We start from the raw sequence: 16558 nt of genomic DNA on the forward strand, positions 1-16558 counted from the left end.
TTTAATGAACATTTCCTAATAGTCTCATCTGCTACTGAAGAATGCCTACCTATCACTCATATTTCTTTTCCATAAAGGATTTTAAGGTATTTTTTGCTTAATAGTTTTTGATAACCATGGCGTATGGAGCATTTCTCACGTGCCAAGTGTTTTACATGCATCATCTTTTATCTCAGTGATGGCCCTACAGGCTGAGGTTTTCACATTGTTTCGGATACCAAGGAGCCAGTGCAAAAGCACTGAGGCTTCATAGGCTCAAGTCACATACTCCTGCTGGCACATGCTCCAGGTGGTAAAGTGTGGAATCAGAAATTGAATCCATATCTTTCCAAATCAAAAACCCTTGAGCTTATGTGCTGAGTATCACGATCTAAAAAAATTGTGAAAAAAAATATTTTTAACTTAAAAGACCAAATCATTGATATGATATCTTACATCTTCGTGGTGCAAAGAATATAATTCACATAAATATTAGTTCTATTTAATATTGGTTCATATTTGACAATATATGTAAGTGTACCATCAAAGCCTGAGACTTGCTGTTATTTGTGTATGAGACAGCATGGTTGTGAGAGGAGAAACTGATGAAGTGCAGATACCAGTCACTACAAATGTGGTTAGTCATGGTTTAGCAACTGAGTACCCATGTGTCTGTGAATAACTTAATTTCTAGAAGACTTAGTCTTTCCCAGATGTTTAATAATAATGATGATGATGATGATAATAATAATAATAATGATAAAATAGTAGGAATATTTCTAGGGAACAAAGACTGACATATTCTTTTTTTCTTCTATGTTAACACCTCATAGAGCATCTCTTATCCTTTTAGAGCATTATGAAAAATCATTCATTTTGGAACAGGCTATTTCAAAGACCCTGAAGATTTTCAAATAAAATCACAAATTACAAAAGTCAGTTTTGTAAATGCAATTCTCTCCTTGTTTTCCAACCCCCACGCCCCCACCAAAAAAGGGTTGTGAGCAGCAGCTCACAAACACCTGTAATCCTAGCACTTTGGGAGGCTTAGATGGAAGAGGCACTTGAGGCCAGGAGTTTGAGACCAGCTTGGGAAACATAGTGGGACCCTGTCTCTACAAAAAAAATTGAAAATTTAGCCTGGTGTCATGGTGTGCACCTGTAGTCTCAACCACTCAGGAGGCTGAGGCAGGAGGATAACTTGAGCCCTGGAGTTCATGGCTACAGTGAGCTATGATCCTGCTATTGCACTTCAGCCTGAGCTACAGAGTAAGATCCTGTTTCAAAAAAAAAAAAGTATTATAATAAGCCACATGCTGCTACATCATGTAATAACCAAAGAAATATTTGAGCCATACAGTTTCCATAATTATCTTTTTCTTAGTCGTAATTCTCAAATCAGACTTATTCATCCTGCAAAAAAGAAAGAATACTTTTTTTTTAAGGGTTAGAGAAAGAGAATGTGCTTCCTAGCTCAGATATGCAGCCACTGAGTGCTTAAAGAATTCTTGGATAATACTTCACAAATACTTGTTGTCATTAATTTAGGGCACGGCCGTTGGTAAGTGATTACATGCTGTAATGCAAATCAAATGATAATTCGTTTAGTTCTTGCTGTCAAAATTGTTGACAAAGACCAAAACATATGCTCACAATGCACTATGAAAAAAAGAGGCTAATATTTCAATCTTTCACATGAAAGAGAAAAAAGAGCTCTTGAAACTGTGGACTGTCTGAATGCAACATAATGTGAATGTTCATTTTATTATTCATAATTATATTTTAATGTAAATAGTCTTGATAAAAACCACTCCTTAATGTTCATTTTAATTATCTCAAATTATCTGGTGTAGTTCCCTTCAAGTGAAACTGATGAGCTTCATATTTATTATATTTATGCCCATCTTGTGAAAGTAGAAATGCAGTCACTAACACTAAAATTAAATACCAGAACTAAGCATACCACTTGCTTTTCTTGAAGTACCATCAACTTTAAAAGTCCCCTGACTAAAATGGCTTATTTGTTGAACTTGGGGTCCAAATTTCAACCTTATTTTGAAAGAAATAAATGAATCCTGATATTATTATTTTAAACATGCATTTGTATTTACTTTTGCATTTTTCTGAGAGGTGTGTCTAAATCGTTTACAGTAAAATGGAGATTTAGCAGTTCTTCTAAAGTGATTCAACAGACAAAATAATCCATATTGCTAAATGCATTTATTCCATATTCAGAAAAAAAAGGATCAAGTTAAATGGATGAATAAAAATTTAAAATAAAATAGGAATCTTTCTTTGAAAATTACTCATCCAGTCTTGCTAATAGCAAAGTTCAAAAATACATTAACAAGTGTCTACAGCATTTGTAAAACATTCTTTCTGAAAACATTCTCCCTTCTTCCCTGCCTCTTGGACCAAAAATTAAATTGGAAGTAAGCTTTTCTCACTTGTTTATTTTTAATTATTTTGTAAACTACTCTAGCAAAAGCATATTTAAGTATTCCTTTTACACTGTTGGTGGGAGTGTAAATTAGTTCAACCACTGTGGAAAACAGTGTGGCGATTCCTCAAGGACCTAGAAATAGAAATTCCATTTGACCCAGCAATCCCATTACTGGGCATATATCCAAAGGATTATAAATCGTTCTACTATAAGGACACATGCACACGAATGTTCATTGCAGCACAGTTTACAATAGCAAAGACCTGGAACCAACCCAAATGCCCATCGACGATAGACTGGACAGGAAAAATGTGGCACATATATACCATGGAATATTATGCAGCCATTAAAAACGAGGAGTTCGCGTCCTTTGTAGGGACATGGATGAACCTGGAAACCATCATTCTCAGCAAACTGACACAAGAACACAAAACCAAACACCACATGTTCTCACTCATAGGAGGGTGTTGAACAAGGAGAACACATGGACACAGGGAGGGGAGCACTATACACGGGGGTCTGTTGCAGGGGAGTGGGGGGGACAGCGGTGGGGGGAGTTGGGGAGGGATAGCATGGGGAGTAATGCCAGATATGGGTGAGGGGGAGGGAGGCAGCAAATCACACTGCCATGAATGCACCTATGCAACAACTTTGCATGTTTTTCACATGTACCCCAAAACCTAAAATGCAATAAAAAAAAAAAAAGAAAAGAAAAAAAGTATTCCTGTGCATCACAAGCAACTATTTCCCATTCTTTGACACTTAGAACAATTGTTTTGCTATTAGCTTCTTGAAATTTGCATCAATATTAAATGCAGACTCTTTTTTAAACTTTGCCAAATATAATTATTTCTTCAATTTCTTACACAGTATCTTGAACATTAGGTATAATTTTCAATTTTTGAACAAATAATGATTTGGTTGTTAAGTTACTCAAAATTGAAATTCTAGTAAATTATTCTTTTCCCAACTGGGTTGTAATAAAAAGATATAAGAATAAATAGTGAATTAATCAGAATATTATTGTCTTACTTTATTCTCAAACAAATAAAATAAAGCCAATGAAAGTTATTGAATGTCGTATTCATCATGGAGCCTCTTATTCCAGCTCACAGCTTTCTCTATTCACTTTATCCCTGAAGAATAGTTAATTTATAAGTAAATGCTTTATAAACATAAAATGATATAAAATTTGTTATAGATACAATTTTTTAAATGTTATCTCAAAATATGATAAACATTTATCAGTAAAAACAATCTAGAGATTTCTATGAAATTGCTTTATGAATAATAATGTTTCCTCTGCACACAAGTGTCTTGCAACTCCACATTAAGCATTCATCAGCATGCTATACAAAAAATCAGCTGGTTTTTGAAGGCTAATTTTGTATTTATGACAGTGACATTTATCAAGTATTTTAATCGATTCAAATCACAGGAACTCATTATAATATTACAAGAAATTAAAGAGTCTTTGGTGATATGTTGTTAGCTATAATTGCATCAGTTCTCTAGAGAAGTGAGAATAATCTTTGAAACGGGCATTATTTTATGTTTCTTGAAGTGAACAATAATAAAATTTACCTAAAGACTTTTTTGTGTGTTCTCAATTTTATAGTATCCATTTGCCAGTAATGACTCTATTACATGTATGAATTACAGATTTATAGACATGTCTTACTATAATTTTTCTATCATAGGCCATTGATAACATGAATAGAGTATGAAATTATTTTAAATTTTTCTACTTACTTTTAGTTTATTTGTTATTGTTATTATTATTATTGGATGGAGTCTCACTCTTGTCACCCAGGCTGGAGTGCAGTGGCAAGATCTTGGCTCACTGCAACCTCCGGCTCCTGGGTTCAAGCAACTCTCCTGCCTTAGCCTCCTGAGTAGCTTGAACTACAGGCACATGCCACCACACCCGGCTAATTTTTGTATTTTTAGTACATATGGGGTTTCACCATGTTGGCCAGGCTGGTCTTGGATTCCTGACCTCAGGTGATCTGGCCGCCTCGGCCTCCTGAAGTGCTGGGATTAGAGGCATGAGCCACTGCTCCCAGCCTACGTACTTTTTATTTTAAGGGGAGTATTTGTGCACTGTGTCATTTATTTATAATCTGGAGTTCCTCAGAGCAGTCATTCACCAGGATTAATGTTCAAAGAGCAACAGAATTCCACAGCTGAAACACAGTGGGACACTTTAAAATGTTCTTCTAAATTTAGTGCTTTCTAAATGTTAGACCCAAGTTCTCTGGAGAAATTTCTGTCTCTTCAAAAGCAAACCCTTGGTTAGTGAAGAAATAGAATATTTTCTCAAGCTCGTACTGGGTTAGAATCAAAAGCATGGAATCAATTTATGTGTTCAGAATGATCTTAGGTAATTTGTAGCAGTGGAATTAAGTTTATATTTTCAAAAAGAATGAGATTAGCAAATTTGGGTAAACTATGCTTATAGCTATACTAAAGAAAATTGACTTTGGAATTTTACATGAGCCTAATGTTTGCTATCTTCTAACCATTCCTCCTTTTCTAGTCTTTTATAGAAAATAGCAAGTTCTTTGAACAATATGAAGTGACATACCAGATCTTGAAACAGACAGCCGAAATGTATATCAAAGCAGATGGTTCAGGTAAAACATACTACAGAATTTGTTGCAGTGTAGACTACAGTAGAATTTAGAGCCTACAGGTTTCTATCTGATCAGATCATTCTTTCTCTCCATGGAATTTTTGTGTCACTTTGCCATTGGCCAAGAGAACACATACTGGCTTCAGTTCCTTGTGCTTTGTACAGTGCCTGACCTGTAAAATCATACTTTCTCTCTCTCTCTGTCTCTTTCTCTCTCTCTCTCTTTCTTTCTCTCTCTCTCTCTCTCTGTGTGTGTGTGTGTATGAGTTCTTCTAAGAGAACAAAATAAGCATTTGTTTTCTAAATTGCAATTTTTCAAGCTACCTTCAATTCTAAGGATTAAATTCAAAAGCAGAGATAACTTGAGTATTAACGATCAAGTAAATGAGAAATTAATTAGTGTAAGGACGTAATTTCTAAAATAAATTTGTTTTCCATGTGTAATTATGTCTGTTACATTTGTTGGAAATGAACTCTGGCATTTGTGATGGATACTATTGCACACCAATGTATAAGACCACAGGAAAAAAGGTATGGAGGATTTAAAATATAAAATAAGGGTTATAAATGGTTTTTTTCTGTTTCAGTGGAGGAAGCTGAGAATGTAATGAAATTCATGAATGAAACCACTGCTCAGTGGCGAAATCTCTCAGTAGAAGTTAGGAGTGTGAGGAGCATGCTGGAAGAAGTGATCTCTAACTGGGATCGCTATGGCAATACAGTGGCTAGTCTGCAAGCCTGGCTAGAGGATGCTGAAAAAATGCTCAATCAATCAGAAAATGCCAAAAAGGTAAGATTGGTTCATGCAAAAAGAAAAGACATTTGATGTACACAAACATGAGAGACTTTTACAGCAGAGCTCACTAGGGAGTATCATATATTTGCAAGTGTGACTCAAGAATCCTGACTTTGCCTGAAAAGTTGCACTTTCAGGTTAGTAATAGGCCAATAAATACACTGCTTATAGAAGCTGATGAAGGGTTGAGTAAATCCAATGGGCAGCAGAGGAGAGGGCACTTTATTACACTGAAGTCTGTCTGTGAAGGGGAGTGTCTAGGACCCCAGTCTTCATGGATTTCCCGATTAAAGACAGGATGAAAACAACTTTGGTTTGTCTTCACATAGTGCTGAAACACATAGTACTGAATCTATGTGGCAGCATCCACCAGCCGAACAGCTGGACCATGACATTCATACCTCTTTAGATATTCTGTTTTGGATTCTACTAACCCTCAAGCAAGGGTCTCATTCTAAGTAGGAGTGATTTCTTTTGTGGCCAGTTATAAATATGTATGTGTGTGTGCCTGAGAGAGTTACTATTTTACTTTAATGTCACTTATTTAAATATCACATGAAATGGACCGATTTCCGCTTATATACTTCCAAATGGAAGCCTGGCATTTTTACGTGGAAAATCAATTTATATGTAAGTGATACTAAAAATGCATGCACTAGAATTACCACATGCCATCCAAGATTGGTTCATCTATTATTGTTTGTACAAGTAGATGTATCACTTTTAAATGTTTTACCATTTGACATTTCATATAGATTAAATATGCTCATGTAGCTGAGGGAGGCAATAACTATGTACCCATACAGATTTTGGCTTTTCCAATTAGGCTGGCAGTGCCCTAGTAGATGTCATATGTGTTAATTTGATCCAAAGGAATATAACCACCAGAAACAGAAGTGTTCTTATCTATTTATACATGTAGGAAGTCCTCCCACACGTGGCTTATGAAATGGATTTTGAATTATCTTTGGTATCCTTGTTTTTCACTGTGATATCTGTTGTGCGTGTGCACGTGCACACATGCAGTTTATTTAAAATGAGTTGGAAACTGTTTCATTACCAAGAGTGAACCCTTAAACAAACAAGAAAGTGTGTTGTTGTATTAAGTGCTCTCGACCCAGATACATAATTTAATTTTTTTCTTCAATGGTTTATCTCCATGATTGCTAATTATCTTAATGTACTACATTGAAATTTAAAAGTCAAAAGTAACAGGTCAAAAATTTGTTTAGAAACTTTTAGAGAAAGCTATTCTTTCTTTAAAAGGGAATAAAAGCCCCAACTTTACCACCACACAATCTATTCATGTACAAAATTGCACTCATATCCCATACATTTATACAATAAAAAGGAAGCTATATATTTCCCTTATATATTATGCCTTTTTTATGATTCTGGCACTGGTATTTACTAGCCTGAAGGTTATGCGTAGGTCTCTTACATTTACAGAAATTCAGCTTTTTAATCTGTAAAATAAAAATAACAGAAAGTGGTCATCATGTTTTGTTTTGTCTTCAGCAAATGATATGGCATAAATGTTCTTATAAAAAAGACACTCAGTTCACATTTTGAAACTTTTTATTAAAAATGTGCATTTTTAAAGAGATTTATGATTTATCTTAAAATTCACATGAATGTTAAAAGAAAGATATTTTTCCTAATTTAGTCACTTTCGCATCAGTCATTGATATGTCGTTTATGGTTTATGATATTGTGCATTCTTTATTGTTTAGGATTTTTTTCGAAATTTACCTCATTGGATTCAGCAGCATACTGCCATGAACGATGCTGGCAATTTTCTCATTGAAACCTGTAATGAGATGGTTTCCCGTGACCTGAAGCAGCAATTACTATTGCTAAATGGGCGGTGGAGGGAGTTGTTTATGGAAGTCAAGCAAGTATGTCTTTCAAATCTATATACACCTCAAACACGTGTGTGTTATAAATGTGATAAGTAGTCTGTTTAGAGAGAATTATATTTTTATAGCACGGGTTTATTAAGGCAAAGCATAGATATGTTTAAAACCAGTATGTGTTTTATGGTTGGTTATTTATTCTTTTCCATGCATAATGGAGGAACGTTACAGAAATGTGTTAGTTTGATTAAGGATTATGTTGACATATGGCACCTACTTCTATGGAACGATTCTCGTTTCAAATCATAGTTCTTCATTTTTATGCTAGTTTCTTTTTTTCTTTCAAACTAATTGGACTTACTTCAAATTTATCTAAAATAAGTATCAAGGATTAGAGTCTTTCTTACAAGATAATTCCAGAGATGAAAGTTGTAGTTCCAGTGGTCACGGCTAAATGGCTTTCACAATGTTCCCTCCTCCCTTTCCTTAACAGTATGCTCAAGCTGATGAGATGGACAGAATGAAGAAGGAGTACACAGACTGTGTTGCTACCCTGTCTGCTTTTGCAACAGAATCCCATAAGAAACTTTCTGAACCCTTAGAAGTCTCTTTTATGAATGTCAAGTTACTAATTCAAGACTTGGAGGTGAGGAGTTTCTGAATCAAAATGAAAAGGCTTCTCTGTTGTGACAGTATAAAGATCAGCAAGTTTATTCAGATCATTGCAAAAGCTGTTTCTGTGTCTCATGGGCATCACTTTGACATGTCTGTATGTCCCAATTTGCACCTGTCAGAAAAAAATATATCAATTTTTTATGTCTTGATAAAAAAGACGTCTTGATCACATAAAGTAACTTCAAATTGGTTTTCAATTTGGATTTTTTTTCTACAACAAAACATTAGGAAAAAACAGGAAACATCTATAGACAGCACCTCCACCTAAATACATTCAATAATAAGGCATTTATTGCATGAACTGTGGTATTTGCATATTTTGGATACCGTGCAGCTCTCAAAAATGAAGTAGTGGAAGAATTTTTTAATGACGTGGGAAGATTTTGCAATAAATTGCTACATGAGAAAAGGAAAGGGCCAGGCGCGGTGGCTCAAACCTGTAATCCCAGCACTTTGGGAGGCCGAGGCGGGTGGATCACGAGGTCAAGAGATCGAGACCATCCTGGTCAACATGGTGAAACCCCATCTCTACTAAAAATACAAAAAATTAGCTGGGCATGGTGGCACGTGCCTGTAATCCCAGCTACTCAGGAGGCTGAGGCAGGAGAATTACCTGAACCCAGGAGGCGGAGGTTGCGGTGAGCCGAGATTGCACCATTGCACTCCAGCCTGGGTAACAAGAGTGAAACTCCATCTCAAAAAAAAAAAGAAAGAAAGAAAAGGAAAGAACAGTATCATTCTTTTGTCTTTGTAAAAATTTAAAAATGGATATAAACACAGGAAAACAAGCTTAATGATGTATAGATGAGATGTTGACTTTGGTTTTTACTGTGGGAAAAGACTCTAAGTAATTTAAATTATCATTATCCTAATATTTCTAATTTATAAGTTTTTATAATGGCAGTGAGTTACTTTTTTCTTTTCTTTAAAGAAAACCAGTCCAATTTTTAAAGTCAGAATTGCCCCACATTTTAAATATACATTTACATTATATTTCATATTTCCATACTACATTAACAATGGTTCTTTGGGAAAGTACAAAGATTATTTTAGCTAACCTTTATGTTTTGGTCACTTTAAAGGAAAGTTTTATTAACTATATAATATTACCAATATTTATTAGTAATGAAGGGAAGCAAAAACTGGAACCATCAAAAGTTTAGTGTAAGTATTGGATTTTATACGGTGCATATTGATTTTTGTTCTGCCTTCTATGGAATCCTGAAATTAAGAGGAAATGTGTCATATGTGAATCTGGCTGTTTCAATGATTCATGCAGGATATTGAGCAGAGGGTGCCTGTGATGGATGCCCAATACAAGATAATTACAAAGACAGCACACCTCATTACCAAAGAAAGCCCCCAAGAAGAAGGAAAGGAAATGTTTGCAACCATGTCAAAGCTCAAAGAGCAGCTAACCAAGGTGCGAAAATAATTTAATGCTTAATAGTCTGTATGACACCAACAGTGCCTTCAGCTTGCTTGCTACGCCCTCTCCCCACAGGCAAATTGTTAACTTGTTAACAGTGTTTTTGTTTCTAATTGGGATTCTTGATTTAGTAACTTTTTCATGAATTAAAAAAAAAAAAACTATGATGCTGATACCAAGTATTACCTTTAAATTTAAATCTAAATTAAATTTAGAAGTGTTATAGCTATATTTTAATAGAAAGATAGATACTTTTGGGGAACAGTTACATGTGATAAAATGAAGAGAGAGAAAGAGAGATAAAGAGAAAAAGGATGAGGAGGAGAAAGAAGAGGGACCATAAACTTAACTGAGAATTTATTGAGATTTGTTTGATATATTTCCACTCCAAGCTTACCTGTGACATTTTCTGCAAGCATAGCCACAAAGCAGTGGAAATTCTGCCCTTCTATCTCATGGAGCTCACCTTAGGCTTAGAATATATACATTTAGGCTGCATGTGGTGTCTCACGCATATAATCTCAGCACTTTGGGAGGCTAAAGAGGATGCATCATGAGGTCAGGAGTTTGAGACCAGACTGACCAACATGGGGAAACCCCATCTACTCAAAATACAAAAATTAGCTGGGTGTGGTGGTGTGTGCCTGTAATCCCAGCTACTCAGAAGTCTGAGGCAGGAGAATTGCTTGAAACCGGGAGGTGGAGGTTGCAGTAAGCCAAGATCGCACTATTGCACTCCAGCCTGGGTGACAGAGTGAGACTCTGTCTCAAAAAAAAAAAAAAGAATATATAAATTTATACATTTTCTGTATGGGAACTAGATGGATGTAAGCACTAGCCATAAGCATTTTCTATTCTATTGGGTGATTTTTCCTTAAGAGCTTTGGAAGTTCCATTGAGATTTGTTGTCCATCCAAATTTGAATTTCAAAGGATGGTATTGTTTGCAAAGTCCACCTAGATCAGGTAATTAATTTCCAATAAAAGAGAGAAGTGATTATAATAAATGAATGGAAACATTTTAAAATGAAGAATGGGAAAACAAAGTAGAAGTGAAGTAGAAGACCTTGTTAAATATGAAAGAAAGGTAGAAAGGAAGAGAATAACCTTTGTGAAATCAGTGGTAGGGAATTACTGAAAAAGAATGCGTTCAAAAAACTAAAATAGAAAAAATAGTGACCATAAAAAAGAGAAAATTTTATCTGTCAATCTGGTATCTATGAGAATGTTTATATTCAGTTTGTTTTATTTTAGCATTCAAGTTAGAATTATTTATAATTTAAAGTAATGGACAGTAATGATAATATTGGCTACTAGCAAAATCTGCTAAACAATGAGTACAATTTGAAGTCAACATTTTCAATTGGATAACTTCCCAGCAGCTTTCAGAGCCATAGCTGGGCTTGCACATCTTAGCCTGAGCCATGTTTAGGTGTTCAGGGAAACCCCTGAGAAAGGAAATTGTCGTTTGCTTCTTTACTCTTTCAGATGCAGCATCTTGACAGGTTTTCTCTTGCACCCAGGAAGGATCAATAAAACACACTGATTTGTATACACATTAGTAGACTCTCTCAGTTTTGTTCAAGGTATTTATACCAGAGTCTTGTTGCAGCAGCAAGATGACTTTCTTTTGATTAGTGTATACTTCAGGCATATATATCCAAGAACATAAAAACATTTCTTCATATATAATTATATGTGACAGTAGAGCAAAATGTTATCCTACCCCACTTTCCTCAAGAATTATTTTCGGAATATGCCTCATATGGTTGGACCATTATTGTCTTTATACTACATGAAAAACAAAGAATGACCTACTAACAAATACTGATTAATTTCCTTTCCCTGGTTATCTGAAAGTATGAGAAGAGATGGGAAGTCCTTGGAGGATGACAGGATAGACACCTTCTGAAGCTCTTGATTTCCAAGAGCTTACAGCCTCATCTTTAAGACAATGCAGGTCTATAAACTAAAACATATTTTAAAAGACAAGTGACAGATAAGGGCTGCATCAGTTCAGACTACAGAGCCCTCCTCTAGCATGGGAACCTTCATGAGAAAATTGGTGTGACATTAGTGCTTGGGATGAGTAGGTTGTTGATAAGCAGGGAGCAACAAAGCATGGAGCTGGTGGGAGGGAGGGAAGCACAGGCCTTTTTGGGAAGAATGAGTCGACAGGTTTATAAGTTCATCTGCAGTCAAGGGTTCAAGTAGGCAACCTTGAAACTAAAGCTGGAAGACACAGGTTGGTCTAGATAATGTGATAATAATTCGTGACTGTCTTAGGTCAGATTTCAAGACCCAAGTAAAAATGAGTTGCATGGTTTATGAAGCACAATTTGATGCCATCTGGCTCACTAAAAACAATCATTTAGATGAGAAAGTGCTATCCAGATGGACGATTTAGATGAATTTTCATGAGAAAACTCAGTAGCCATTTATTTGTCACGGTGATACAGCACTATTATTTTCACAGCAAAATTTAACAATATAGAGGAAATATCATTAAAGAAATGTCTTTAGATATTTGTAAGCACCAAATGATCATGTCACTAAAGAAAATGTTCCTCAGAGCTATGAACATTCCCTGAGCTAGTGGCACTTAATGGTCTTTCATGGAATTTTTGTCTTTGTGTTTTTAAAGGTCAAAGAATGTTACTCCCCACTCCTTTATGAGTGTCAGCAGCTGTTGATTCCGTTGGAGGAATTAGAAAAGCAGATGACGTCCTTTTATGACTCACTTGAGAAAATCAGTGAAATTATCACAGTTCTTGAGCATGAGGCACAATCTAGTGCTCTTTTTAAACAAAAGCATCAGGTGAGAACAATCCCTTTCAGGAGACAATTATTTTAAAACATGTAACAAGACCAGGGTGTTGCTTACAGTAATAGAAATTCAGTTAGGATGAGAAACATTTTTCTAGAATAGTACTACTAACTCAAAACAAAAATACATGTCTTGTCCAAAGATGATTCACTGTCGATAGAGGGGCTATGGGAACTGTTTCCAGGGACCAGTCTAGCTGGACTCAGGTGCAAACCAGGCTGTATTCATCTGAATCAGTAAATTCATTGAGTTGAGCAAAATTAGGAAAAATGGTTTGTGTTGAGCACCCAGTTCTCCTTTCTATACTCAGCAAGCTATTTATAAACATCTGCTGTGTGCACGCGTAAGTCATGCATCCTGAACACCAAGTATGCAAGGTGCAAAGTTCACTATGTCTCTGTGAAACAAGGGATGTGTTATAGAGATGGAGCCACATCTGCTACTCTTAACTTCAAACATTAAGGGTACCCATAATCAAAGGACTTTCTGTTATTTCTCTGCTTTGTATTTATTTAATTTTCTTACAGTGTCTACTAGCGATAGACTACATATAGTCTATCCTTTTAAAAATACTAATGAGAAGTTATTTATATTAAACTTTTTATGGACTTTGTTCATGAAACATGATTCCTTGCTTTGCTAGTAGAAAGACACTATAAGAAAATTAAATAAATATACTGTCTCTATATATTAAATATCTAAAAGATAAATATATAAAAATTATATATAAAACATATATAAAAAGAATATTTATATTAAACATATAAATATTTGTATCGTATATGCATATATGATATTTTCATTCTTATATCAACTTTCTTTTGGAAAATCATTTACTGTTGCTTCCCACACATAGCTTTAGGCATTACTTCCTGCCTCACTGATTAACAAAATGGTCAATTCCATATGTGCCTTCATTTCTTGATACTTTGAAAAAAATATAGATGATTGATAGCTAGATAGATAATTTCAATATATATTTACATATATATAATAAAAACAATTTCTTTCCATTTCCATCTAGTATATATAACCTCTGTCTTATGAGAGCTTTTCTTTGCCATTTGGAATAGGACAGTTTAAACAACCATGAATCTCTGGAAATGTGTTTGATGTGATAATCATTTTTCTTTGTCTCATTTTTAGTAAACAGATTGTATGCATAGTAGTCTTCTACTGAGTGTTGTAGTTAATTGACTTATTTGGTTTATTTATAAATGAACCTATCCATCAGAGGAGTGAGAAACTAATGTACAAAAGGTTTGCCACTGCATTAATTGAAATAGATTCATGGGAGGAAGGTAGCATCATTAGTAGAAAGAGCCAAGAGCGTCTGGAATGAGTCTGACAGATATTCCGATCTTATGTCTAATCTTGCAAATTAGGAAGCTTTGATTATCTTTAACTTTCTCACCTTAAGATGAAGGCTACAATGCCTGAGTTTAAAGCTTGTTGCAGATATTACATTAGATACTCCATAATGTGATTAGCATGTAATAAGTGGTGCTATATGACTGATAATATTATTATTATTATCCATAATAAAGCCACAGTGATTATACCACCAAACTGCATTCTCATTGTATTGGATAGAGATTATCATTCATCTTTAGACATGGTGACATTGCCTACATTTCTAAATTTGTATTGTCATTAAATAATCTTTCCATAATTAAAATAACATTCATAGCATTATTAATAATAAAAATTTATAACACATTTTCAACTTATTTTACCCTTTTATTGCCTAAGTCTTCAAAAGGAAAAAGTACGTCCTTATTTTATTTTGCCCAAACAAACAAAAAGCCATACCCTTGATATTTGCATCTGGATATCCAAAATGGCATCCAAATGAGGAGTTTGAAATATTTTTTCAAAGCAGTTGAGGATACTGAAATGCAAATGGTGTAATTCAGGTCAAAAAGTGACTCTCTACCTTGTGCTGGACTCAGTGATTTCCATGCTGTCTACTGCCAAAATCACAATTGCAGGCCACAGGTCAGAGGTGAAAGTGTCTGTACGTCACCATTGCATCTTGTCCTGCAAATGTATGACAGCTGCAAGTTTTCCTTAGGTGTGGGTCTGCTGCCTTTTTAAAATTAGGATCTGAACCCTACCATTTCATTACTAAGACTAATAGGTTGTATGTACATCTTCAAATATTATAAATTTAGGATATATGAAATACATATTTAGTGCATCTCTTTCAGCAAAGTGAGTATGCATTGATGCTTAATTTGTTTAGTCACATTAAAACCTGATCTGTATTGATTGATTTCATTATTTTTCTCTCAATAAACCACAGGCCTATCACCTTGCTAGAGGAATGCAGACCTAGACAAATAACTTTTGATGCTCTGTCATTTTCTTAGTGATAATAAAATGTACATGAGATATTGAAAAATCTCGAAAAACTCTGTGTAACATTTAAATGCCTTATATAATAAAGCACTGACTTCAGTGATTGTTTAAAATTGAGATCTTTTGGCCAGGTGCGGTGGTGCATGCCTGTAATCCCAGCACTTTGGGAGGCCAAGGTGAGCAGATCACGAGGTTAAGAGATCGAGACTATCCTGGCCAACATGGTGAAACCCCGTCTCTACTAAAAGTACAAAAATGAGCTGGGCATGGTAGCATGCACCTGTAGTCCCAGCTACTCGGGAGGCAGGAGAATCACTTGAGCCCAGGAGGTGGAGGTTGCAGTGAGCTGAGATCGCACCACTGCACTCCAGACTGATGACAGAGCAAGACTCCATCTCAAAAAAAAAAAAAAAAGGAAAGAAATAATTGAGATCTTTTGAAATGTTCCACTGTACTTTTGGTTTTGCTCATCACTGATTAGAAGCCTAAAAGCTATATGGTGTTGTTCTTATTACCTGTAATGGTCACTCTCTTTCTTTCTCCCTCATTCTGTCTTGTAAATAACATTGTTGTGGGGCTTCCTTTCCTCATAGGAACTGTTAGCTTGTCAAGATAACTGCAAGAAAACCTTGACACTTATTGAGAAAGGCAGTCAAAGTGTTCAAAAGTTTGTGACGTTGAGCAACGTGTTAAAGCATTTTGATCAGACGAGGCTGCAGAGACAGATTGCAGATGTTCATGTTGCTTTTCAGGTAATTTGCTTTCCCTGCTTTAGAGTTGTGAGCTGGAGAAAATGCAGATTGAAGACAAGAAACCCTCACTCATGCTTTTGGTCTTACTAGAATGTCTTCCCTGGTGGTGTCTGGAAACCAATCATTGTCCCACTTGTTTTTTCTAACGTTAATTAATATTGAAAAGAGTGAATTATTCCCATCATGATGAAATGTCTCTTTTCCAAATGCTGTTTAAATCAATAATACTCTCTAACAAAATGATGCTTTCAGTAATGAGAACGTAGCATCACATTATGATTGTTTTTTACATCAAGAGTATGGTAAAGAAAACCGGAGATTGGAAGAAGCATGTGGAAACCAACAGTCGCTTGATGAAGAAGTTTGAGGAATCTCGGGCAGAGTTGGAGAAGGTGCTGCGGATTGCTCAAGAGGGCCTGGAGGAAAAGGGAGATCCGGAGGAGCTCCTGCGGAGACACACCGTGAGTCCTCCCTTTAGGGGGCACTTGACCTGAATACATGGGCAAATGAAATGACCTTGGGTGAAAACCTTAAAAAAGGCACGCTGATCTGATACAGAAGGGGAGTGGGCAGATGAGTCAGGGAAGCAGAGACTTTTTAGATATGAGACCCATAGATTTGGTGGGCAAAAAGAACTTCAGGAGTAGTCGGTGAGCTGACTTGTCATTGGCCATTCTTACGCTCCTGGAATAGTGGAGAGTCACAGGATAATTCAAGTTCTCCAAATCACTAATTTGTTATTTAGCTTACAGATTCTTCTATAACTAAAGATTCTTTTAAATAGATATCTCGAGGTGACTGGCTAA

The 16558-nt window shown here is 35.5% G+C and overlaps 1 protein-coding gene across 17 annotated transcripts in view; it reads left to right on the forward strand.

The window, feature by feature from the left end:
• The window catches only part of SYNE1 (spectrin repeat containing nuclear envelope protein 1), a 521352-nt gene that overhangs the window by 155404 nt on the left and 349390 nt on the right, over positions 1-16558 (forward strand). For all 17 annotated transcript variants that reach the window (XR_010336584.1, XM_064360559.1, XM_064360560.1 and 14 more), the window contains 8 exons: positions 4962-5058; positions 5645-5847; positions 7587-7751; positions 8203-8355; positions 9664-9807; positions 12457-12630; positions 15594-15752; positions 16049-16213. Coding sequence is in view for 16 of the 17 variants with exons in the window: in XM_064360559.1 (XP_064216629.1) it covers positions 4962-5058; positions 5645-5847; positions 7587-7751; positions 8203-8355; positions 9664-9807; positions 12457-12630; positions 15594-15752; positions 16049-16213 (1260 nt within the window). In the remaining variant the exon portion in view is untranslated. The remainder of the gene's footprint in view (positions 1-4961; positions 5059-5644; positions 5848-7586; positions 7752-8202; positions 8356-9663; positions 9808-12456; positions 12631-15593; positions 15753-16048; positions 16214-16558) is intronic.

Source organism: Aotus nancymaae, unplaced genomic scaffold, assembly GCF_030222135.1.
Source record: "Aotus nancymaae isolate 86718 unplaced genomic scaffold, 86718_ANA_hifiasm-v0.15.2.pri h1tg000040l, whole genome shotgun sequence".
Taxonomy (NCBI): domain Eukaryota; kingdom Metazoa; phylum Chordata; class Mammalia; order Primates; family Aotidae; genus Aotus; species Aotus nancymaae.